The sequence below is a fragment of the Triplophysa rosa genome, linkage group LG4 (assembly GCF_024868665.1).
Source record: "Triplophysa rosa linkage group LG4, Trosa_1v2, whole genome shotgun sequence".
Classification (NCBI taxonomy): domain Eukaryota; kingdom Metazoa; phylum Chordata; class Actinopteri; order Cypriniformes; family Nemacheilidae; genus Triplophysa; species Triplophysa rosa.
Window position 1 is genome coordinate 11,667,532 of NC_079893.1, and position 25,856 is coordinate 11,693,387.

At 37.8% G+C, this 25,856-nt stretch overlaps 4 protein-coding genes across 12 annotated transcripts in view; 1 reads left to right on the forward strand and 3 right to left on the reverse strand.

The window, feature by feature from the left end:
* Positions 1 to 2,104: 2,104 nt before the first annotated feature.
* fgfbp1b (fibroblast growth factor binding protein 1b) lies at positions 2,105 to 3,627 on the reverse strand. The gene is made up of 2 exons (XM_057332583.1): positions 3,487 to 3,627; positions 2,105 to 3,351 (listed from the first exon to the last, which is right to left on the reverse strand). Exon 2 carries the CDS (start codon positions 3,331 to 3,333, stop codon positions 2,701 to 2,703), a length of 633 nt encoding a protein of 210 aa, XP_057188566.1. The 5' UTR covers positions 3,334 to 3,351; positions 3,487 to 3,627; the 3' UTR covers positions 2,105 to 2,700.
* A 1,464-nt stretch (positions 3,628 to 5,091) lies between these two features.
* fgfbp2b (fibroblast growth factor binding protein 2b) lies at positions 5,092 to 6,686 on the reverse strand. Its single transcript, XM_057332680.1, has 2 exons — positions 5,839 to 6,686; positions 5,092 to 5,191 (listed from the first exon to the last, which is right to left on the reverse strand). The coding sequence occupies exon 1, from the start codon at positions 6,650 to 6,652 to the stop codon at positions 5,855 to 5,857; it is 798 nt and encodes a 265-aa protein (XP_057188663.1). The 5' UTR covers positions 6,653 to 6,686; the 3' UTR covers positions 5,092 to 5,191; positions 5,839 to 5,854.
* Positions 6,687 to 8,920: 2,234 nt separating this feature from the next.
* On the forward strand, positions 8,921 to 17,007 carry zmynd10 (zinc finger, MYND-type containing 10). Its single transcript, XM_057332296.1, has 12 exons — positions 8,921 to 9,078; positions 9,184 to 9,292; positions 9,373 to 9,489; positions 9,649 to 9,702; positions 9,836 to 9,988; positions 10,250 to 10,338; positions 10,434 to 10,525; positions 13,911 to 14,080; positions 14,240 to 14,365; positions 14,447 to 14,568; positions 14,682 to 14,807; positions 15,006 to 17,007. Exons 1-12 carry the CDS (start codon positions 8,993 to 8,995, stop codon positions 15,103 to 15,105), a joined length of 1,344 nt encoding a protein of 447 aa, XP_057188279.1. The 5' UTR covers positions 8,921 to 8,992; the 3' UTR covers positions 15,106 to 17,007.
* The window catches only part of prom1b (prominin 1 b), a 32,526-nt gene continuing 22,344 nt past the window's right edge, over positions 15,675 to 25,856 (reverse strand). For 3 of the 9 annotated variants that reach the window (XM_057332287.1, XM_057332286.1, XM_057332289.1), the window contains 13 exons: positions 25,355 to 25,458; positions 24,565 to 24,649; positions 24,313 to 24,459; positions 23,903 to 23,974; positions 23,360 to 23,452; positions 23,243 to 23,260; positions 22,260 to 22,313; positions 21,737 to 21,817; positions 20,153 to 20,221; positions 19,961 to 20,050; positions 19,665 to 19,780; positions 19,119 to 19,190; positions 17,882 to 18,089 (listed from right to left, as the gene is read on the reverse strand). In XM_057332287.1, coding sequence (XP_057188270.1) covers positions 17,981 to 18,089; positions 19,119 to 19,190; positions 19,665 to 19,780; positions 19,961 to 20,050; positions 20,153 to 20,221; positions 21,737 to 21,817; positions 22,260 to 22,313; positions 23,243 to 23,260; positions 23,360 to 23,452; positions 23,903 to 23,974; positions 24,313 to 24,459; positions 24,565 to 24,649; positions 25,355 to 25,458 — 1,110 coding nt within the window. In that variant the 3' untranslated portion in view covers positions 17,882 to 17,980. Of the gene's footprint in view, positions 17,217 to 17,304; positions 17,333 to 17,875; positions 18,090 to 19,118; positions 19,191 to 19,664; positions 19,781 to 19,960; positions 20,051 to 20,152; positions 20,222 to 21,736; positions 21,818 to 22,259; positions 22,314 to 23,242; positions 23,261 to 23,359; positions 23,453 to 23,902; positions 23,975 to 24,312; positions 24,460 to 24,564; positions 24,650 to 25,354; positions 25,459 to 25,856 lie in introns of those variants that run through there. The other 6 variants (XM_057332293.1, XM_057332294.1, XM_057332290.1 and 3 more) reach the window with 5 other exon arrangements.

Here is a 25,856-nt window from a genome sequence, read left to right on the forward strand (position 1 = left end):
GTGGAGCAATATCAGAAAGGAGTTTCTCAGAGAAAAATTGCAAAGAGTTTGAAGTTATCATCATCTACAGTGCATAATATCATCCAAAGATTCAGAGAATCTGGAACAATCTCTGTGCGTAAGGGTCAAGGCCGGAAAACCATACTGGATGCCCGTGATCTTCGGGCCCTTAGACGGCACTGCATCACATACAGGAATGCTACTGTAATGGAAATCACAACATGGGCTCAGGAATACTTCCAGAAAACATTGTCGGTGAACACAATCCACCGTGCCATTCGCCGTTGCCGGCTAAAACTCTATAGGTCAAAAAAGAAGCCATATCTAAACATGATCCAGAAGCGCAGGCGTTTTCTCTGGGCCAAGGCTCATTTAAAATGGACTGTGGCAAAGTGGAAAACTGTTCTGTGGTCAGACGAATCAAAATTTGAAGTTCTTTTTGGAAAACTGGGACGCCATGTCATCCGGACTAAAGAGGACAAGGACAACCCAAGTTGTTATCAGCGCTCAGTTCAGAAGCCTGCATCTCTGATGGTATGGGGTTGCATGAGTGCGTGTGGCATGGGCAGCTTACACATCTGGAAAGGCACCATCAATGCTGAAAGGTATATCCAAGTTCTAGAACAACATATGCTCCCATCCAGACGTCGTCTCTTTCAGGGAAGACCTTGCATTTTCCAACATGACAATGCCAGACCACATACTGCATCAATTACAACATCATGGCTGCGTAGAAGAAGGATCCGGGTACTGAAATGGCCAGCCTGCAGTCCAGATCTTTCACCCATAGAAAACATTTGGCGCATCATAAAGAGGAAGATGCGACAAAGAAGACCTAAGACCGTTGAGCAACTATAGAAGCCTGTATTAGACAAGAATGGGACAACATTCCTATTCCTAAACTTGAGCAACTTGTCTCCTCAGTCCCCAGACGTTTGCAGACTGTTATAAAAAGAAGAGGGGATGCCACACAGTGGTAAACATGGCCTTGTCCCAACTTTTTTGAGATGTGTTGATGCCATGAAATTTAAAATCAACTTATTTTTCCCTTAAAATGATACATTCTCTCAGTTTAAACAGATGACATATCAAATATGTTGTATTCTGAATAAAATATTGAAATTTGAAACTTCCACATCATTGCATTCTGTTTTTATTCACAATTTGTACAGTGTCCCAACTTTTTTGGAATCGGGTTTGTAGTATGTTGCATTAAAGAAAAGACTCCGCTTTAATACTAAACTATGTCGACCCAGATCAATAGCCAAACCTAAAACACATACAGGCATGCATATTTCTAAAGATTTGATAAGAGGAGCACAAGATAAGAATTAGAGATTTCTTTACAGACCAGTCTTTGTGTAAAAGAGACTAGTGGTCTGGATTTGAAACTGGTGTGGGAAAAGCACAAACAAATGTGTGAGTGCACCAGGCTGTGTGGAATCTGTGGCTACTTTTTGACTTCCCCTTCTTCACAATTAAAGTTTGTTGAGGTTGTGTTTGTTAAAGTGTGTGTGGTGGGGTATATTGAAGCAAGAGATAAGAAATCAGAGAAAAGAAATATTAGCACATTTTGTAATTAGCTCGACTTCCTGTGGCTTCAGAGTATAGAAAGTCATTTATTATGGATGGTCTGCTCTTGTCCGCCATCCGGTGGCCGTGTTTGTACCATTATTGTGCCAACAAGCTAAATTAATGACGTTTCTAATTAGTTACTATTTACCAGACATTCATTTGCCACGCCCAGTACGCAACGTCAAAACAGTACCAAAAGATTGACAGAATTTATTTCTGTTGAACGTGTAAAATTGTTACTTGAAAACTAAGAAATTAAACAAAACTTCAAATGAAATATTGAAAATATTCCGTTTGTTAAAAACATGCGAGAAATTATACATTTTTTACATTTTGGTTACTGTTTAGTCTCAGATATTTTCGTTGAGTAAAACATTTTTTGTTGATTATGAGTATTTTGTGAGTAAAAACAAACTACACTGTATTTGCCCAAGGCATATACTGTCAATATTAATATCATACCACAATATTGACAAAGAATATTATTTGAAGAATAAGCTATAGAACATTTTTGTCATAAGGAATTTGTAAAAATGCTTTTAATACATATAAATACAAATATTTATTTGTCATAAATACAATAATCCTAAATCAGTGAATTGCATTTGACAAAATCATCACAGTGCACTTTTCTGTATACGGTAGTAAAAAATAAGAAAAATAAACTTTGTTTACAGGTTAAACATTTCAATGGTATATAGGCGTATCAGTCAAAGGGTGGTTCTTTATTTGGGTCACTTTTGCCCTCTTTAAAATAGGCCTATGCATGTCTTCATGGTTTTGAATAGACCTAACCATATCTGTTATGATGTGGGTTTTTGGTATTGTGATGGTAATGATGTTAATGGCATTTCTTACTAACAAGTTTGGTAAGCCTTTGTTCTGGTATGACAACAAATCAACTATCAATTTATAGAAATCACTGTTTCCGAATTGCAATCTAAATTGAATATTTTATCGTTTTAAAATAAAATGTGTTTAATTAATGTAGGCTATTAATTTGAAACTACCCTACGGGACAACTCCCCTGAAGAACCACCCAGACGCAAAACCTGAAAGTGAACCACCAAGAAAAAAACACAACATTAATATCTCTCAAGCCACACACACTCAGCCAGTAAACACTCAACATTCTCCGTTCTGAACTAAAGTAAAAAGAAACGTGCAGAGACTCGCCCAGGAATCTCCGCACTTCTCTTTGGCGATCTTGCTGTGATCGCTGGTTTGCGCGCACTTGCGCGTTGTGTCCGGCGTCGTTGCGTTCGTGGTTATCTCTTTCTCTCTTAGAGGTGTCTTCTCTTTCGTGGGGGATTTCTCGTGTGCTGTTTCGGTTAGCTTGAAATGCGCCTCTTGTGGCGCGCTCTTACACATGCCAGCTCTCAGCATGAAGCGCGGATCGGAGCACAGTTTCTTCTGTTTCCTAAGTGATCTGGTAATCTGTGCCCAGTAAGTCCCAGGCTCAGCCACATATCCAGGACATGACGCGGGCCTGGCAGTGTATTTACAGGTGAATTCATCCCCTTCTCCAGGCTTGCACGTAACGGTCAAAGTGTACTTTTCCTCTCCGCGCGCCACCCATGAGCATTGCGCCTTGTCCTTGGTTCTGAATTTTCCTTTGACAATTGCAAAGTTGTTGTCACCTCGGTTCTCTTGCTTCTTTTCTTTTCTTCCAGCACCCTTAAAACTCTCGGCAGTGAAGATCAGCTGCGAGAGACACGTGAGGAACAGCAGGAGCGCAAAATGTCCACGGAATGACATATTTCCACCAGTAACGATCTGAGAAATATCAAGATATTCCATTCATTATGTTGTTGTTTTTTCAGTCTACTATATCTATTTTTTTACAAGTTTTGGAAAGTCAACACCCAAATCCTAAGTACACCAAAATGCAGTAAAGTTCGTTTTACTCACCAATAACAGCTAGGAGGACAGACGGGTGATGGTGGGATTTCTGAACGCTTTACGTCAGAATGAACCCACACGTGGTATTTATACGTGGAGTGACACACCCACTAACTACGTGACGATCAGATTGACTCGCGTGAGAAACCCTTCAATGAGCTCCACATAGAAATTGCCTGTCATAGGCCTGTCATTGGCTTGAGTTTTATGGCATTTTTTCAAACTTTGCACTGATTGATGTCTGAAGCCACTCTAAATTTCATAGGAACTCATGCATGCATGGATGCTTAGGAATCTTAGTACTGTATTTCATAACAGTATTGCATTATGTCTTGGGATGTATGTTGTAGTTGTAGGTCACAGTGGGTGCTCATTCATGTAAAGGCGGTCGAACACATACTGTGCTTGTGTTGTTGTGGCCTAATTTTCTAGCTGGTCATTAGTTCATTTACTGCAGTTGGATCTTTGAAATCTTAGGTACAATTTAAGCAGCATAATTGTTGGGCTACATTAAAATACTAATAAAATATTATAAATTAAAGATGATCTGCATTTGTACGGTGTGATCAGTAGTGTTTAATGGAATGTTCAATGCAGTTTATGAATAGAGGCCACTTTTGAGAAACAGTGGGGGTTGGAAAATGTACCCCTTAACAGAAAAATGAAAGAGTTAAATAGAGGGCTTAAAAGATTACGTTTGCCTGTGAAGGGATATGTGCAGGAGCTTTACTTGGTTTATGAACAATAAGTCAACATGTAGGCTACAGTTTCATACACACTGAAAATCTTCATTTATGTTAATTATTCATTTACCATGAGATAAGAAAGATTTTACATTTGAACATTTCTGCATTGCTACCTTAAATCCCTGGGGAAGTTATCATTCAGTAAAAAAAGTTGTTCATTGTATACTCTTATCACACAGGCAATATAATTCATGATGTCTGGTGAAATCTACTCTGTGTGTCTAGTTAAACATTTAAAAAGGGTGTTTTATGCTGCAGGATCCTCAGGTGGTCATCTTCAAGACGTCACCTGACGTTTCCACCAACATTCCTTTATATACTTAATAATATTATACATAATACTATTTATAGGTTAAAGTATAAGTTAATAGAAACACAGTTCTGGTATGATGGGGCTATGACGACTATGGAAGTACACAATACACAACATTTGGAAAACATTGTCAGGTTTTTGTGTGTGTGAAGGGTGTGTATCTGTTTGGGAGGTGTGTCAATACTCAAGCTGTGTAACGTTTGAAACTTTAAGGCTGTTACAGGGATTACATTCAAATAGATCAGTCTGCCTGCCTTAAAAAATATCTTGGATTTTGAAATTATCTTTAGTTTTTTAAATGATACGCAACGCTGCCCTCCAGTGGTGTTGACGAGTTCCTACATGTGCCGGTCTAAAAAATTAGGGAGACAAGGCAAGATTTTTGTTCACCTGCATTACTTTACCACACCCTGTGCCAAAACATGAAAGCTAAAAAAGTATATGATATATTAGTTTCCATCAGACGAAAGCATAATTCATACCAATGACCGAGATGACCAAATAGACCAAGATGGTTCATTACCAGAAATGTTTATTTATATCAAAACACATTGACGGCACATACATAGATACACACGAAAAAATACACACAAGCTCGGAAGCACTGTACAAACCACACACACAAACACACACAGCTGTGGTCCCTCGTGGAAACCTAGAGAGTGGACAGAAGGAAGAGGGGTTAAAAGAAAAACAGTAATAGATAGACAGTAATATTGAACGTAATCTCTTTTGAGTAAATGTTCTCATATTCTTCCCATATTATTCAAAGGTGTATTTTGTAAAAAAAAATAAAAAAAACATACTTAAAAATATTAAAATGCATTATTATTATTTCTAAGGGATTATGAAAAATTAAAAAGCTTGAATCAGGGTTGGGGGTTTTGGGGATAGAAAATATCATCAGATCAGTATGAAAACAACAAAAGTCGATGGAAAGTCCCCACCATGATATAAAAATAAACAAAAGTGCCAATTAATGTTTCATGGAGTCCCAACCTCCCATCCACAGGTTTGTTTTTTACTTTCCATTGCATAATGCTATTTTACACACACACACAAACAAAAAAACCTTTTTTACCCACTGTACATATTAAGCTTGTCTACTTTTAGAGATAAAATTAACAATACAAGGAAGGTTTTATATGAGCATTAGACTGATGTTGACTCATTGTCTTTCTTTCATGTTTATAGTTAGTTTTCTCTACACAATCATTTTCTATAAATAGCCCATTGTCCAGAATTGATATCAAATTTGAATATATCTTCAGTTACATACATTTCTGTTGGCTTTGTGCTTACCAATGGTGGTGATAAATTAACTCTGGAACAAGCTAATGAAATAGGAGCACACTCCTTGAAGACTACTCCAGCAATATTCCTCTGCCAGTTTGGTGGTTTCGTTCTCCTGTTCTGCCACGGTGGGTCTTGCTGTGGTGATCTTGACTGGTTTACGTGGAGAGACAGGCTTGGAAGCAGCAGTCTTGGCTGGTTTGGATGCTGATTTAGCCGGTTGTTGGGGTTTAGGCTGTTGTTTTGCAGGCTTAGGGGTGCTACTGCTCAACTTGGTCTGCTTCTGCTTTTGCTGGTTCTCGTTGCGATCATGAGGAGCTTGTGTCGGTTTCACTTTGGAGATTTTGGGCCAGGATGCGTGGAAGGACATTTGGACCTCATCTGAGGCGGAGCGGCACATGTGTGGCTTGTAGACGCGTGGACCCTGGCAGGCATTGTGGAGCTTTCTTAAGTCCCACATCATCTGAGTGAAGTAGTGGCGTGGGTTGTTGTTGTATGCTTTACACAAGTTAGGTTTGCCCAGAAAATCACACCAGTAAGACTTTCCCTTGCTCTTGCAGGAGACACGGAGCTTAGTGAAGTTGGCCTGGCTGGAGATGACCATGCTACAAGCGTCTTTTGCTTTGGTGTTGAAAGAAATAGGCTCGTCCGAGACGCTTCCTTTCGACTGTTGCTGCTTTTGGTTGGTCTGGGTGCTGTCAATGTGGTTGATGCTGTTCCCCTGGTTATGGTTGCCTGGGTGACTGTTGTTGTGGCTGCTCTGAGCATTGATGGTCCAGATAACGCCGGCCAGGAGGAGAGCAGCACTCCGTACAGCTCTCATGGTGGACAGTTGAAGAGACGGAGAAGGCACTCAATGGAGGTGTAGAGCAAGAGAGGTTAAGGACTGTGCAGAAGGTGTTGGAGATACAGACTGGGTTTATATACATTGCCCCCACAAAGAGGTCTTTGAGCAGGGCACACTCATCTCTCCAGACCTCTGGGGGGCCACCAGTCTCTAGTCTGGAGTGGCCTGAAAGAACTGATTGTAATAATCTATACAGTAGTGTGTGTGTCTGTGTTTGAACTCCATATAGAACTAGACTGTATAGAACTGTATATGCATGGGAGAAATTAAACTGAGTATATTAAACATGGGTTAGATTTGTCTGGTATGATATTTGTGCACATTTTTTGTGAGTTTGTGCGTGTTGATGATTTTGTGGTTTGGTTTTTGCTCTGTTTAAGGAACGCTTGGGGCAGGGTGGAGGCGGGGGTGCTTGACATGGGAGTGGTTGTGCTCATGGAACCTTAATGGTCTAAAACTTTCACAAGACATTATATAATCAGACATGCTGACATAGTGGCCTATTGACTATGGATGTGAAAGACATTTCAGTTGAAAGAAAAGACAAAGAAAGCAATTCAGCTGGAACCCACGTTAAGTCAATTAACGAAGCATTTACCTAACCCATTTGTCACCTAGTTTACGTGAAGTAGCCTACATGTACTATATGGAATGCTATACAATGAGCCACTGTCACACAAACACAGCCGAAGAAAATGAGCCTGATACATATTTCAAGAAGAATGGCCTTTTCTTTTTACAACTCAGTTAACAAGTCATGAACGTTTCTATTAGAACAACGCATGTAAACTGTAAACCTATTATTAAAAACACAATCTTTAGTGAGTAGTAAAAAGAAGAGGCTATTCTTTTTGTTTTAGTACATCAAACGTTTTCGACCGCCATGTCCGCGCTCTGAATTGTCAAACGTGATTGGCTGAAGCTAGAACATGCAAGTGGAAGTTACCCGATTGGCTTGAGTAGATAGTGGGTGGAGTACACCTATTTGTGAACGTCTTGACGTTAGAAATTATTAATAATTTACAAATGCACAGAGAACGATCCACAAATGAATGCAATTAAAATACATTTGCAAATATTTATTTTAATTGCAAATGTTATGTATTTGTGAATTCAATATATATGATTAGCTTTTTGTGCATTTGTGGATTAAATTTTTTTGTGAAACTCTACATTTATTTGTGGGTGATATATATTTATTCTGAAATTTACAACCATTCTGACCCCATGTGGGGTAAACTTCAAATCTCTGTATATTAAATTTAAGCAGAATAACAAATGATGTTATTTCACACTATTTCAATTACATTTTATATTATTTTGTAGCAGAAAAGTAACAAAGCAAAATAATTCTTAAACATGCCTTATGACATCAAAATGCTCCCTCTGTTAAAAAGCATCATTAGACACTGCTGCAGTTTTTTTCTGACAGTTACAGGCAGGCTGGCAGTTTCTTAATTTTGCACGTGTAAATTGGACAATGGGTTCATTAAAGCAAGCTCGCATCCCACCCCCAAGCAGACCAAAGCTCGGTGCTGTTCAGAAGGCAGTGAAAGGTGTAAAAGGTGGGCACAAGGCAACAGCTAAGTAGCTCTGTTCATGCCTCGTTTCCAGCTCCAGTACAACTGCATGATGATGTAGTTCCCATGGAGGTCGATGAACCAGTGGTGGAGGACAACTTTATGGAGTCCCACGCTACCCACTGCCATCAAGTCTGCATCTTCATCAGCAAGACCAGTTCTGAGGCCAATTCTTAGGCAACCGCGATTTGATTTTGTGCCTAATGATGAAGTACCCATGGAGGTGGATAAGCCAGTGGAGGATGACCACTTCATGGAATGGAGTCCTGCAGTGACCACTGCAATCCCAGCAACACATTTTTCAGCCCTAACACTTCTGAGGCAACCTCAGTTTGTCTTTAAGAGCCTGAGCCAGTCTGTGAGCACATCATACCACAGATAAGTGGTACCGAAGCTGCACCTCTGAGTACAAGAAAAACACCCAAGAAAAATGTCACAGAGCACAAAAAAATGATCTCCTGAGAAAAACTATTTGAGCACAAAAAATTACCCAAGCACAAAGATAAAAGTATTAAGAAATTAAATCTATTAATTAAAAGTAATTTGTGCACTAAAAAGTTTATGAATTTGTTTAAATTCAACACACGTATGCATGCACACAGAGAGAGCCACGCCCCTCCGCACACGTCAGTGTTTACTTGTAACCATAGAGACAAAGCGGAAGCTTGTATCCGCACTGTTTGCCTGGAATAAACTATCAAGCACGTTTATTTTTCACAACGATCTTCCAGAAACGATGGATGCAGTACTTTTACACGGAGAAGCTGAATTATATATTAAAAGTCTGGAGAAGATGTCATTGCGTGAAATCGGAAGTCCGAAGTACGTAAATATCTCATCAAAACGTTACGTAAACACGTTATTCAAATGTGCATATATGTCCATCATTCTCATCTATCGATTAATGTCGTGTTTGCTTTCGTAAAGGTGGTTTCGCCAGCATGAGTTCATTGAAAAACTTAATATGCAAGCTATTCTGAATGCTCAAGCTAGTCAAGAGGAATTTGTTAAGGACCTCTTCGTTTCACTGGGAAAGGTAATTTATTGTTTATCTAAAATAACACTTTCTGTTTTGTTAAGGGGACTAAAACGTCTGTTTGTGGATTACTTTTCCAGATACCCACACTGGTGCATGCAATGATACTTACAGAAGTCTGGAAACATAAAGTGTTCCCTATAATTTGTAAACTGAAGGACTTTAATCCAAAGAGCACGTTTCTGCTTTACATGGTGGTGAGTCTTATAGTCGACTTACTTTAACATCCTTATTAATTTTTTTAATTATTATTTTTCATAAATTCTATTAATGAGTTAATAATCCAGCATTTTGAATATGATTCATACAAATTTCTCAAGCCATTGCATTTTTTTACCTAATTTCCACAACCTCAGATTCATCATGAAGCTACAATTATAAACCTCTTGGAGACAATAATGTACCACAAGGTAAGCACTTCACAAAATATCTGGTTTATGTTACTACATCTAAAAAAGATGACCTAGAATCAGAAACCCAATTTAGAATGGTAGTTATATGATATGTGAATGCTGAAATGATCTGTGTCGGTTACACACGCAGGAATCCAGTGAAGCAGCCGATGATGCTGTAATTGACCTGGTGGATTACTGTCATCGCAAGCTCACTCTGCTGGCCGGACGATCTGTCTGTGGAGAGATCCCTGCTGAGGACCGAATTACACATGTACAGCTAACAGACGGCACATCCATACAGGTAAATGCTGACGTCTGGACGGGTCCAGGAGCTGTGACAAGGGTGACCCACAGGGGTGGGTATATGGGGGCTGGGGCCTGCCCTTTAATTCTGTCCCAGGGCCCCATGAAGTCTGGCATCTTCCCTGTTTATTTTTTTGGGGGGGTGGTCAATTCCCAGATGAAATCTCTTAGCAAAAGTGTGCACATAAAATCTAATTTTACCACATGCTTGGGCATATGTTGCTTTTCATTTACCTGTACACTTTATTATTTGTTGTAGGATCTGCAGAGGCAGAGTGATATGTTGGAGTTTGAAATCTCTGTCAAGGCTCTGTCAGTGCTGTGTTACATCACTGATCACATAGAGAGGTATTATATTAATCAGATCACATAAAACACATACATGTAACAGTTTCCATTCATATGTCTTTTAATAAATGCTGAAATTTCTCTTTTTAATGTAGCTTGAGTTTTAGTGTGCTTTCAAGGATGCTGAGCACACATAATTTACCCTGTGTGCTGGTTCAGCTGGTGGAAAATTGCCCTTGGAACAGAGGTTAGTCTCAATTTTACCATACGTGTTACATTTCCTCTCTTGTTCATTCAGGAACCTCATACAGTGGCTACATTCACGCGGTCAGTGTTTTGCATTGACAACTGTGTTAATTAAACAGTGTGAGTTTATAATTATCCTGTTCATACAACTGCTTACAGGGTCACAAATAATGTTCCTATAAACAAATAACTGTGTTTAAGCACCTTTTCTACCTAGTGCCTGTGCACAATCTTTGACTTTGGTCAGGGGCGTAAATCCCCCCAAAATCATTAAAATTTGCACTGTCTATTGTGCTAAATATATTTATGTATGCCTAAACTAATTGTGTAATTAGAAAAAAATACAAACGCAAAAAATGTGTTTTAAGTTTAGAAATAGTTGAGTTCCTACTCCCCTGCCTCACAGTGGTTTGGACCACTGCCTGCTTTCCCCGTTCATATCACCTACGCTTACGCTTACACATAAGTCAGGTATGCGGCTTAGTTCATCAGTGTTTGTTGAACTCCAGTAAGAAGGCTATTTTATTGACGTTAAATGAAGTGATTCTCTTTAATGTAGTTGATGCTGATTCATTAATAAATTAGTTGTGGCAAAAAAGGCTGATTACTGATGTATTTTTCCATGAATCTGCTATGTTAGCGAATAAAACGTTACTTAGCTAGTTAACATTAGCTTGTTTACAATAGCTTGTTGCATAGTGCGTCACACACTGCAACTTAAGGCTAAAATACACTACAAGACTTTTGCTCAGATTTAGCCCAGATTTTCAGTCTGGACTTGTTGCAGAAATTCTGTGCTGGTCTGCAGATTTGATCACGTTTCTGTCTGAAACTTTCAAAAAGTCTGCAAGTGTATGATGTCTAGTTTCTAAAATATCTATTCAGATTTTAGAAGTCTTGTAGTGTATTCCAGCCATAACACGCCAAAGCCGTTTCCCATTCATTGTTTTATTTGTGGCGACCTGGCATAATGTTAACATTAACGGCCACAATTAGCCACCGATCCTTGCCATTCAGGTCCCGTGTCACACACAGTCGCGCACATACCGGTGACAATTTAGTGACTTTGGCACTATATTTAGCGAATTTCAGACCCCTTTTGTCCACAAAAGGTGCACAGCTTTCATTCAGTTGGAAAAGCTAGTTTTCGCAGCTATTTTGTGCAGTGTGTGCGCGGCGGATAAGCTAAACATTCCGTTGACTGACACAGAATTTAAGCATCTGTCACTGTTACTGACTGTTTGAGTACACGAACATGAACATAGTACAGCCGTGGCGAAAGTTTTGAGAATGACAAATATTAATTTTCACAAAGTCTGCTGCCTCAGTTTTTATGATGGCAAATTGCATATACTCCAGAATGTTATGAAGTGTGATCAGATGAATTGAATTTTATTGTGAAGTACCTTTTTTTACCCTTTTTTTCAACCCTGCCACAAAAAGACCAGCTGACATCATGTCAGTGATTCTCTGGTTAACACAGGTGAGAGTGTTGACGAGGACAAGGCTGGAGATGACTCTGTCATGCTGATTGAATTAGAATAACAGACTAGAAGCTTTAAAAGGAGGGTGGTGCCGGAAATCATTGTTCTTCCTCTGTTAACCATGGTTACCTGCAAGGAAACACGTGCAGTCATCATTGCGTTGCACAAAAAGGGATTCACAGGCAAGGCTATTGCTGCTAGTAAGATTGCACCTACATCAACCATTTATTGGATCATCAGAAACTTCAAGGAGAGAGGTTCAATTGTTGTGAAGAAGGCTTCAGGGCGCCCAAGAAAGTCCAGCAAGTGCCAGGATCGTCTTCTACAGTTGATTCAGCTGTGAGATCGGGGCACCACCAGTGCAGAGCTTGCTCAGGAATGGCAGCAGGCAGGTGTGAGTGCATCTGCACGCACAGTGAGGCCAAGACTTTTTGAGGATGGCCTGGTGTCAAGAAGGGCAGCAAAGAAGCCACTTCTCTCTAGGAAAAACATCAGGGACAGACTGATATTCTGCAAAAGGTACAGGGATTGGACTGCTGAGGACTGGGGTAAAGTCATTTTCTCTGATGAATCCCCTTTCTGATTGTTTGGGGCATCCGGAAAAAAGATTGTCCGGAGAAGAAAAGGTGAGCGCTACAATCAGTCCTGTGTCATGCCAACAGTAAAGCATCCTGAGACCATTCATGTGTGGGGTTGCTTCTCAGCCTAGGGAGTGGGCTCACTCACAATTTTGCCTAAGAACACAGCCATGAACAAAGAATGGTACAAAAACATCCTCAGAGAGCAACTTCTCCCAACCATCCAAGAACAGTTTGGTGATGAACAATGCCTTTTCCAGCATGATGGAGCACCTTGCCATAAGGCAAAAGTAATAACTAAGTGGCTCGGGGACCAAAACATCAACATTTTGGGTCGATGGCCAGGAAACTCCCCAGACCTTAATCCCATTGAGAACTTGTGGTCAATCCTCAAGAGGCGGGTGGACAAACAAAAACCTACAAATTCTGGCAAACTCCAAGCATTGATTATGCATGAATGGGCTGCCATCAGTGAGGATGTGGCCCAGAAGTTGATTGATAGCATGCCCGGGCGAATTGCAGAGGTCTTGAAAAAGAAGGGTCAACACTGCAAATATTGAGTCTTTGCGTAAACTTAATGTAATTGTCAATAAAAGCCTTTGACACTTATGAAATGCTTGTAATTATACTTCAGTATACCATAGTAACATCTGACAAAAACATATAAAAATCACTGAAGCAGTAGACTTAGTGAAAATTAATATTTGTGTCATTCTCAAAACTTTTGGCCACGGCTGTACATCTATGCACATAGTTTGTTGGCGGAGGCAGTGCACTACATGGGAAAATAGCCACCACTCTAGATGTATGGTGACTTTGTCAGACGATGTTGCAGTATAAATCAGGATAAAATTTAAAAAGTGACTCATTGTTAACGTGTAGTATCATGGGTGGTGTGTTTTTATACTTGTTTCCTGTCTTGACAACAGAGACAAAAAAATGTAAATGTAAGTTTATTAGGCGTTCACTTATATTACAGTAAGTGGCAGTTCAGTTATAATATGACTGCAAGTCTTCACGATAAACCTATGAACCTAACGCATATTGTCGCTTTGTGACATAGTAAGTACAATTTTGACTCCATTATTTGTGTCCCCTTTAAAAATTGCTCTTGAGAAATTTTATGTTTATTATCCCCCGCTACTGTTAAATGAGATTTACGCCCCTGACTTTGGTTAAAAGGATTTAGATGTCAGTGTCGTTTATACTCTTGTTTTACGACCATATTTTTGTATTGTGAATATAACCAGTGAGATTATAAAAATTCTTAAGAACTCAACACCAGCAATGTTCTAGTCATGACTGCATAGTTTTTGCTCTATAGGTAAAGAGAAATACACAGAAGGGAAGTGGAGGCCTGTTCTGCCTGAGGATCAGCAAAAGTTGAGTAAACATGATGGCCAGGTGTGGATTGCTCTACTAAACCTGGTACTCAAACCAGACTGCCAAAGAAAATATGATTTCAATAACTTCAACATAAGTCAGCTCTTAAAGGTAAGACATAGATGGGGTTTCTCATACTGAATGTTTCAATGTTAAACTTTCTCATAGCCTTTAAAACCTACATTTATACAGTGTCTGTACTGATTCTTTCAGTGTATTTACCTGAGAGTACATGTGAGTCTTTAGGATTCTTTATACGATTGTGTGCAGCTTCGTGGATTTTTGACAGACACTGTGATAGATCAGTTACCAAACCTAGTTGATCTCAAGAACTTTCTCAGTCACCTTGCTCTCACAGATCCAGCACCTCCTAAAAAAGATTTAATCTTAGAGCAGGTACTCCAGCAAACACACAATTTAATAATATACATTGTTGTGTCCATGGTTTCATCATTGTAGTTGTTTTTTGTCATTTAGTTGCCAGAGATATGGAATTATATCGTAAACGAGAACACCAACAAGTGGAAAGCCATAGCTAAACATCAAGTGACACATGTTTTCAACCCCTCAGAGAATGAATTAAGAGAGCAAGCTAGTAGGTAAGATTGACTTGATTTTATGTGTATTTGAAATAGGAGTCAATGTGTACACATAGAATTAGTTATGACTGTATATGGATTAGTTTCAAATGAATTCTGATCTTTCTGATCAGGTTGGCAAACACATATAATCTGGATGTGATGGAGAATCTAATCCCAGACAAACCCAAGTGTGGAGCTTGTGGAAGACTGGGTGCAAAACGTTGCTCTCGCTGTCAAGGAGAATGGTATTGCAACAGGTATATCAATAGCAGAAAGTGAAAATATACGTAATTTCTGTATAAGAGACAAATATTTAAAGGGACCATATTATATATTTATTTGTGGCTTTGTCTTTCAAGGTTTAAGATTTGACCATGTTAAGATCGTTGTAAAGGCATATTATAATATTGTACATTATTTGTTCATTATTTTATTTGTCTGATATTTGGTTGTAGAGAGTGTCAGGTGAAACACTGGCCCAAGCACAAGCCTGTGTGCCAACTCATGACTGAGACCACACAAAAACTACAGAAGGAATTGGATTTCAGAAGCTGATGTATCGCATTGCAGAAAGCAACAGAGAGGACTGATGTGTAACACAAATGCTCATAAACACAGTGACTAACTAAAATATTGCTCTACTAATGGTGGACATTCATGAAAACATACAAGGATTTGAGAACTTGTTACAGCATTGTGTTTTTTCTATAGCTGTAATACAGTATGTATTGGGTCATGATTCATATATAAACATTGTTCATGTACATGTGTATGTACAGTATATGATTCAGTATGACATAAAACACATACTTGCAAGATTTTTATTTCTCACATTTTTTGTTTGAACAGTTTACTGTTACCCTGATTTTGATGAATTATAAAATGAAAGTTGTTATAATACTTTTTGTGTTATCTGTCATACTTGTGGTGATTCATGTGAAGCGTTAATACCAAATTCTAACACATTTAGCTTATTTAATGAAAACAAGCCTGGTCTGAACTTTAAAGTAAAAGTGTTGCAGTCTAAGGAACGCTTCAGAAATACGTGTGGTCTTTCTGAAAATGTTATTCATGTAAAGCCAGTTACTGCATTTGTGCCTTTAACTTGCCTTTGACAAAGAGCACCACAAATTACCATGAGCTGAGTTTTTATTATATCTTTCACACTGATTCCATCTTCCAATCTCATGTAAACTAGTGTCACAAAGTAAAATGTCAAACATATGGTACAAGTGTTTAGAGCCTCATAGCATGAGTGACAACAAGACCCTGGAGAACTATATCAATGCCAAAGCACACACATGCATATAAAGTGACACACAGCAGGGCAGTGCATTTCCATTTCCATCACAAATGTGATTTGAGGAGTAAGATAATTTTTTTTGTAAAAGATGGAAAACCACTGTGTGACACTGTATGACCACTGTGTATTTGACAACACCTAACACGGCAAAATGTTTTCTTGTATTGATGTGGACAAAGAAAGAAAATAATTAAATACAGTAAGACACTCAAACGACAAGAAACAAAACCTTTGCTCAACATTAACTACAATCTATAATAAGAATTTGGTTTTAGTGGTGTAGTGTTTAACTGTTGTTCAGTGTTCGTGTAGCTCAACTGGCATAGCACTGCATTAGCAGTGCAAAGGGTTTTGTGGGGTTTTATCATCCTGTTTTTGTGTTATAATGGTACTGACATAACAAACATTTAAGATAAACCAGTATTTTAGGATTTTGGCTTTAGATCAAGTTCTACAGAAATCTGAAGGGGCGATTCACTGAACAGCTTAAAAAGCAGCAAACAGCGCTGAAATAGCACTGCACCTTGAATATTTAAATAGGCCGTCATCTTTCAGTTTTCACTTTCCAAGCAAATTAGATCATTGCAGATTTTCTTATTTTTTATTTTCTTATATTTACACAACTTCATATTTGCTTGATGCAGCCTGCAAATAAAGGCAGTTTGCAGCTTTACCTCGTGTTATTTGCCTAATTCTTACAGTGATTCAGGTGCTAAACCGGCACAGAGAATGTGCAAATAAATACTTTTATCGGGCACAATTCATTCTTAGTGAATTCCCCTGTCAGACTTTTTCAGTGCATTTAACATACATAGAACTCTTACTAGGAAATTAAGAATTAAATAATGCATTCACTGAACAACAAAATGTAAAAAAGTAAAATTGTACACAAAATTTTAAACAAAGTACTTTCTACAGTCAATTTTTCTTTGTTACCTACTTTGACGGTCTTTTTATCTAGATAAACACGATTGTATTGTTTGATTCACATTTAGTCATTTAGCAGTTTCAGAATCAATTTGGTTTGACTCCAAGAATGAAAACTAACAATACGATAGTACCGTGCATAGACCAACAAAACATGTTAAAGAGCAATAAAAAATAAAAATCTAGGAGTACTCACAATTATTGCTAAGGGACATGTTATAGAAAACATTGTCAAAAAATATATAAAACTTTCAAAAGCTTTTTGAAAGTGTACAAAAAGATCACCATGTAAAGTTTCCATGTACAATAAATTAGTCACATATTCTTAAACATCTTCACTTAAGGAATGAGTAAGTTTTATTGTAAGAAACTGAAATGATTCTAATTTCAGTTTCTGTGTTGTCCCTTTTCTCCTTTTGTCTTCTTTGTCTTCACCCTTGGAATGTAAAACAGAATTCAGACTTCTGCACTGAACGCAGTTCTCACAAGCTTGATATTTGACATAAGACATGTGAATTTCTTACCTCTCTTTAGTTCCAGTTCTCTGTACCACTGTAGAGGAAAAACAATGAAACATCACTATTACCGAATTGGGAAATGACCGTTTTTTCAACAATTTCATTTATACAAAGGTGAGGCGAAGTTAATAAAATGATCAAAGGCTGAGTTGTTTTAGGTATTCATGCAAAATGAACGTGAAAGATTACAAAACAAAGGACAAAACAAAGGACTTCAATGAAACCTGAGGGAACATGAACAAATAGAATATGAGTCATGCAGGTGGCTGAAATACTGCTATCATGTAGTAAAAGTGAATTTGTGATGAGAACTATGCATGCATGGCAAATGAAAGAAGAAGAAAAAGCAAAGGTAACAGGTTAATGGTGTAATGGTGGTAGTTCATATGACAACATGGAAAGAAAGTTCATGTGAAGATGGTTAAGATGCCATGGGCAGAAGAAGAGGAACATGTAAAACAAGAGGAACAATGTTAGTGATGTGAAAACCACTCATGAGAGGAGACGAATAAACAGCTAATGAAGAAAGATGAATACTTGGGCGAACAGCCGAGAGATCTGTTGAAGGATTTTGTACCTGTAAGATGTGTGTGACATCTGTATACCGCATGTGAAAGTGTATATTTGAATATGTGTCACCAGTCAGGCTGTCTTGGGGGGGCAGAGGCGTGGGAATACCACCTCATTGTGTCATAGGATGGATAGCTGAAACACATCCAGGTTCAATGTGAATGAGAGCGGAAACTCTCATGCAACGGACAAGAACTATACTCAGTGGGTAAAGATTCATGCTGGGAAAAAAGAACATACTGTGGTCATAATAAATCATAAAGTTCTTATAGACATCAGCAATCTACACAGATCAACAGGCAACAATAAACAATCCAACATTCAGGCTGGTACCAAAAACTCACGTAATGGCTAATAAACTATATAATACCGATATTACAGATCTTCACAATTGTGTCTGTTAAAAATGTATAAAAATAAAGCCAACCCTTTTCAGGGTTTTTACACTAAAAGGAATTAGATCAAAGAAGCATAGCAGTCCAGTTTATTTTACCCTGGTATAGATGACAGTTTTTGCCTTACAGGCTTCAAAAGTTTACTATTGGGCTACTGATACGTCTTCATCACGATATATTTTTCAAACTATCATTACAGTCACAAAAAAATTATGAAGTAATTTTGCATATTAGCCATTACATTGTGATTCGACCGATATTTTTTATATATGTGCAGTGTTGGGTGTAACTAGTTACTAAGTAATTAGTTACTGTAATTTAATTACTTTTCCTAAGCAAAGTAAGGGACTCTTATTTTTCTGTAATTTAATTAAAGTTACTTCTGATGTAATTGAACTAAATACAGTGTAATATATTCAATTGTATAAATGACATCCAAATTATAAGTCTAAATTTAAAATGTATGCTTTAATGTATCCTTCTCACATTTGTATACTTTGGTCAGTTAATAAGAATAATTTATGAAGTTATTTATTTGAATTAATTAAATAAGCCGTTTCATGTCTATCCCTGAATCAATTCTAATCAAGGTTGATGTAGGATATAGAAAGTAATTGGTAATAAGTAATTAAATACTTTTTGGAGAGAGTAATTTGTAGAGTAATCTAATTACAGTATTGAATATGTAATTAGTAACTAGTACTTAATTACTTTTTCAGAGTAACTTACCCAACACTGTATACATGATACACAGAAAAAATATGTCCCTACATGCAATTGACAGTAAAAAAATGTTTTAACTAACACTCTTGATGTACAGTAAGCATGCACGGAGAGGCCGGGGATAAACTCTACCTGTTCATCACGGGGTTGTTTATGCCATATAGGGGATCATTATGATAATCACTGACAATAATATCCATACTACTGTAAACAAAACAGTGAATATGAATGAAAAAGATCATGTGTTTTCAACAGAAACAGGAGCATGAGAGTGAATGTGTTATGATTTCAGTCAAATAATTGATTAAAAAAATATGAATATGCAGAACTCCTTAGCAAAAATTGTTTAGGATGCAATGACAAGAAGAAATCATAAAAGAAAGATGGAATACAGTGATGGAAAGACAAGGTGATGTCATTGGTGATCAGAAAGTGAAGTGTCAAGTAACCTGAACTGAAATAAATATAAAATGTGAAAAATAGAAGCAGAAGTCCAGGATATAACAAATGTAACATGGCTCTTGAAGGTACGGTACAAAGAGGAAGTGTACCAAACACTGAACAGTGAACATAACCTTGCTGTTTGAATCAAGCTACATCCATTTTACAAGACCACACGAAACAGGCAGAGTATGTATGATTAGCTTAAATTGATATGTAAAGTATGTGTTCACTCACTCATCAAAGACGTCTTCAGTGTCCATCCTGCGGTAAAATTTGCAGAGTTTCACACAAAGAATGATGCTGGGAATGAGAAACAGACAACATCCTCCCAGACCAAACCAGAATGTGTTCTGAAACACATAAGCAGAGAAAAATCCATAATTATAAATGTCCATTAAAAATAATATCTCTAACCTTATAATAACAATGTCTTGATGTGATCATCTCTGTGTAAAATGGATTGGCCTGGTTTGCAAGGACATTCTGTGCATACCATCAAATCTCCATCTGCCAAACATACAAACCCTTACCACTGAGTCAACAATGAAGCTGCATGCTACAATCTCCAGCGAGTCCACCATGTTTGCGATGGGTTTGCATTGGGCCACTTCCATCTCCAGCTGCACATACAGAGACACATCAACACACTACAGCTTCAGCATGCATGTTCTATGACTTTATCTTAGTATATTACCAAATACAGACATAGACGTCATACTCACCGAGTGCCTGACCCAATCTGTGTATTGTGTAAAGTAGCCCACAATGTTCTTTATGAATTTATTAGTCTCCTGTGATAGGTGAGACAAAAAAGGTGTTCTCAACAATACACACCAGACATGTAAATGTTATATAACATTTTGCTAATAACAGAGCTATTAAAATAGGGATGCACCGATTCCATTTTTTTAAAGACAGAGTACGAGTACCGATAGTTTTTTTTCTGGTACTCGCCGATACTGATGCCTGTACCGATACCTGTACCTTTTCACAACACAGTGAGACAATATAATAGCTTCATAATTACAAACAACTCCACCTTAAACACATTATGAAAAAATAATCATTTTATGTGCACAAACTTTCAAAGCAAATTTCACCACAAATTTCAGTCAGTTATGTCACATGAAGCATAGGTATTTGGTATCGGTGCATTTTTACGAGTACAAGTACGAGTACACGAGCGTAGTATCGGCCCGATACTGATATTGGTATCGGTGCATCCCTATTAGGGCTGGGCGATGTGCTAAAAAAATTGATAATCGACTTTAAAATCATCGCGATATCCGATAATATCGGGTGTGTTGACTTCATGCAACGTTGCGCAGACGATCGATCTGAGGATACGGACTGGGAGGGAATTCGTTCCGGACCCGCCAAGTGCCAAACAAACATGCACGCAGGCATGCATGCACACACACACACACACAGGCGCGCCACGCGCACAAACCAGTGTTGCAGTGACTTCTTTCATCAGGTAAAGCGCGTATAAACCATAGCTTTTATGCAGTACAGTAGAAAAATGTTGCAGGTTCCTGAAATTTCATCCTACCCGTCAGATTATCCTACCAGGCATGTGCATATCAGTGTTACGTCATTTTTTTGCGATATAAAATCATCTTACCTGTTTATGTTATACTGCTACGGGAATATGATAGTGTATTTTCGTTGTTAAACCATTATACATATTATTTAATACCTATAGTACAATTTGATTGAGTGTTGCGCTGTAAATTAATCCTACATGTTTCTTTTATGCTGGTAGGATAATCTGGCAGGGTATTTACACTGTAAATTTATTTTATGTGTTTATTTTAAGATGGTAGGACTATCTGACAGGGTATTTTGCATTGTAAAATCATCCTACCTGTTTATTTTGTCGATTAAGATTAGATTAAGTTTTGTCCTGCGGTAGGAAAATCTGACAGGGTACGACAATTCGAACACCGGTACAGCCCCGCGAGCGTGAGGTTTTGCTTTGCCGACGCAGCTCGTCTTTCTCTTGGTCTATCTGTGCAGCGACCGGCAGAAAACAGCAGCCTGACCGAACAAAACAGCGTTTCCAAAATTCTGTCACTGTTACTGACTGCCTGGGCATATGCACATTAACGTTCACGCTAAAGCCTACATCGCATGATAATGTTATAATGTGTATTTTCCATTATTATCAATTATCGTCTCGTATCTGTCTGTTGTAATCGACATCGGGATATTTGCAAGACATCGTCGATATACAATAACATCGTCACATCGCCCAGCCCTAATCCCTATATTAAAATTGTAAGTCTTAATGATTTGTACAGTACCTGTCGGACCACATGTGAGGCATTGTTGGAGATGAGATACTCTGCTGCTTCAATGGCACTCAGTACATTAGTCACTTTAGTCTAGAGAACATAAAACAATCAAGAAATATGCAGGTATGTTAGTGAGTGTGTATATTCACATATTTATAATACAGTGACCTCCAAAAATGTATGGACACAAATCTATGAATATCGAATAAATGTCACTGCATACGGTTTAAAAAATCAAACCTAGGGGCATTTATTCAAAGACAAGATAAAACACATTTATCTATTAAAAGCTTTTGAGAAAATATTATAAATTATAACTATTATTCTTTGAATAAATGCAACTAGGTTTGATTTTTTAAAACGTATGCAATAACTTAGACATTCCTCTACACATTCTTCTTCAATTTGGTTTGTTATATAATGTAATTATATTAATTTAAATGATTTATTTAATCATTAATGTCTTCTTTTGATTATCTCTATCTAATACTTTTCACAGTACAATATTAATTGTGTGTGTGTTTGGACTTACAGGCAATTCTCTGGATGATGTCTGAAGCAGTCTGATGCTCCGACTTAGAGTGCTCTACAAAAAAAACCACATGGTAAATACTGTAAATCCACCCTACAACCTGTCCAATCCATCACTGGTAGTCACCAACTAACACAACCGCACAGTAACACACAGACACATACAGCACAGACACAATAAGATTAAATACACTTAAACTGTCATGATCCTGCCTCTTCTTGTCATGATTTTCTAGTCTTGTGGCTGGGTCATGACAAACCCACGTGTTAAGTGTGGAGAGGGACATGGAATTGTTTGTTTTTGCATTCCATGCGCTCTCTCCGGTCTCATCATTGACCCCGCCCCCCTCATTTCCTCGTTTAGCTTCCCGCCAGTGTTTGATTCCCCACACCTGCCCATTGTTATCTTCCCTTGTTAGTTCCCTTATTTAATGCCCTTGTGTTTGCTGTCCTGTGCTGATTCGTTTTGCTTTGTGCCCCTGTGTATGACATTCCGTCATTTCTTGCTCTGTGGATTTATTCCGTCAAGTCAAGTCCCAGTGAGTTTATCGATAAAGTTATTGTTTTCCCACCACCTACCGCTGCCTGCAATTGGGTTCATTCTCAAGTTGTTTCCTGACATAACGAATCAGCCACTTCTGAACCCAGCAGACAGCCATGGACTGCGAGCAGTCTCCGCTGCGATCTCGCCAGGCACATGTCCTGTTCGGCATGCGCCAGGGGGATCGCAGCGTGCAGTGTTCACCCAGGAGTTCCTGGCTGTGGCAAGGGACACGGAGTTCAGTGAGTTTCCCACCACCTACTGCTGCCTGCAATTGGGTTCATTCTCAAGTTGTTTCCTGACATAAACATTGTAACATGCCAAAACAAACATTTAAAGAACTACTGTATTAATGTTACTCCACATTTACTAAAACACTGCAGAGAAGTATGGAAATTTTGGGCTGTCACGTCACATACAGGTAAACTGAACTATTGGCTTACCCTTGCTTTCACAAATTTCTTTGGTCCCATTAAAAAAAAATTAAGACAGGCATTGATGGAAGAGTAAGGAAAAGCTGAGATGAAACAGTAGTGTGCACGTGGTTGTGTTTGTTTTACCATGGCCTGCTCCATAGGCACCACTTGTTCTTTGTGGATCTGTTTGATGCTGCTGGCATGACCCTTTAATGCATTCTCAAGAGCCCCTCGTGGCTAAAATGAGGAAAAATTATGATTAATAATCTTGAGGAACTGCAGGATGTACATGTTTTAGAGTAACAAACTGTGCTCAGCCTCAAATATTCTAAAATTGGCTTAGTCATATTCCTATACGCACACACATCACTCTGTTTCCCGTAAATGTGTGTTTTACTCTCATGAATGCATTGCTTCTGTCCCTTCACACTGGAAGGGAGACCACCAAAAATGTTCTGATTACTGACCTCTCTCTGTGTTAACTGATGTAAAGCACGCTTTTACATTTTAATGCAGAATAAATAAGAATAATTGAATGTAGAATATTCTATAATCAATCATTATTATAATACATATAATAAATAATAATTGTTTTTTTAACCGATTGGAACTTTATGAATATATACCAGTTGAAAGTGGCAGAATTCATACTTGCACACTGTGCAGTTTCATTTGCATTAGACTCACCAGTAGGTCTGCTTGAGCCTCAAGTTCATTGGCGTAAAACAGGAGATCCACAACTGTTGTTGCTTTATTAACCTGCCAAACAACCCAGATCTTTACTTCACCAAAAATGAAAATCCTTTATTTACTCTTATGCCATTACTTTCCTTTGTTGAAGACAAAGTAACTTATTTAAAGAATTTTCTCATTGGTTCTTGTGTGTCTCATGACATCATGACACAACATAATTAACCAAAGTCTTTTCTGAGGTTCAAAACTACTGGACCCCATTGATATTGGGTGTATGGATTAAAAGCATTCCTCAAACATATTTGTGTTACACAAAAGACAAGAAATCATATTACAGTTTTCATTGTTGGCCATACTATCGCTTTAGGTTTGCTGCATCATTGTGACAATGTTGTATGTGGTACCTCTGTTAAATAAGCCTGAAAGTTGATTTCCCCGATGCCTGTGTTGGCAAAGCCGATGAGGTTATCTTTGCCCTCCTGGTCCAGGAGAACTATTCCGTGGAGATCCACATTTACACTGTTAAATATTTTAGCCAGTTCCTGGTTATACTGTTGAGAAATTACAAATACAGTCACATTAGTGCAGAGGTCAGGCTCACACAACGCGAAAGGTGTAAAAATGCTTTTTATCTTTAATTAAAATGAATAACACACCACTGTGACATTGAGAAACCTGTTAAAGTTGAAATTCTTCTCCAGTTGTAGTGCTGAATATAAACCATAATTCTCATGACAATCTCTATGAGAAACAGAGAGAGAACAGTAAATCTCCTAATAAAAGAAAAATACAGTACATGTTGTAATTTAAAGAAGTACTTCAAGTAACACTTGTTTAAAGAGATAATCCACCCAAAAATCATGTCATGAATTACTCTTCCTCAAGTTGTTTAAATTGATTTGTTCTGTTGAACACAAAAAAATATATTTGTATGAATGTTAGCAGCTGAGATTTTTGGGGCACCACTGACTACCATACAGTAGCCTAGTAGAAAAAAATTATTGTCGTTTTTTTAGTTCTGTTAAACACAAAAGATGATATTTTGAAGAAGTTAGAAAAACAAGCTGCTCTGCGGCACCTTTGACTATCATTATATGGGTTTGGAACTACTTTTCAATATTCAATACTACTAAATATTCATTTTTGGGGGGGGGAGTCCCGGCACTTCCTATAGGTCAAATGTTAGCAAAAAGGTTGTGGGTTTGATTCCAAGTGAATACTCATATTCGTAAAAATTTTTTATCTTGAATGTAAGTTGACTTTGGAAAAAAGTGCATCGAAAATGTAATTAATCTTTGCATATACACATACAGCTTGTTAAATAGAGCTGTTGAATAAAGCTAATTTTATTACTACAGACTCAACCTTATTCACACCCAAAATAGCCATTTTTAGAATTTGTCTTCACAAATGTATAAACACATACACACACACATATATATTTACCTGTATATACTACCAAGGGTGAGGTCGATGTTTGGATCTTGAAACAGCATGCCAGGAATAAAGTTATTTTTGGCAGGATGGACCAAATACGGTGTATCTATGATCTGTAAAGCATCAAATTATTTGATCAAATCCAGTTTAATCAACACAAAATATTGATATAAAACATGTACAGATTGTCATAGCAAATATAAAATACTTTTTAATGAACACACTGAAAATCCTCATGTATTCATATAAAAAGTATACAGATTGTCATAGCACAGTTTTATATCAACATTAGTATTACACAACATTTAAGTCATACTGACGAATCAAAATTTAGAGTCATTCATGTGCAAGACATTAGTCCCTTCCTATTTTAAGCACAAACACTTACAAACACGCTGTCTCTTGGATAAATCTGAGTTTAACAAATATAAAGGCTACAGTGTTTTGTGACTTATGTAAGATATTGTGACTTCTTTTTTTCTCTCAAAAACTAGTTATTGAGAGTTATTCA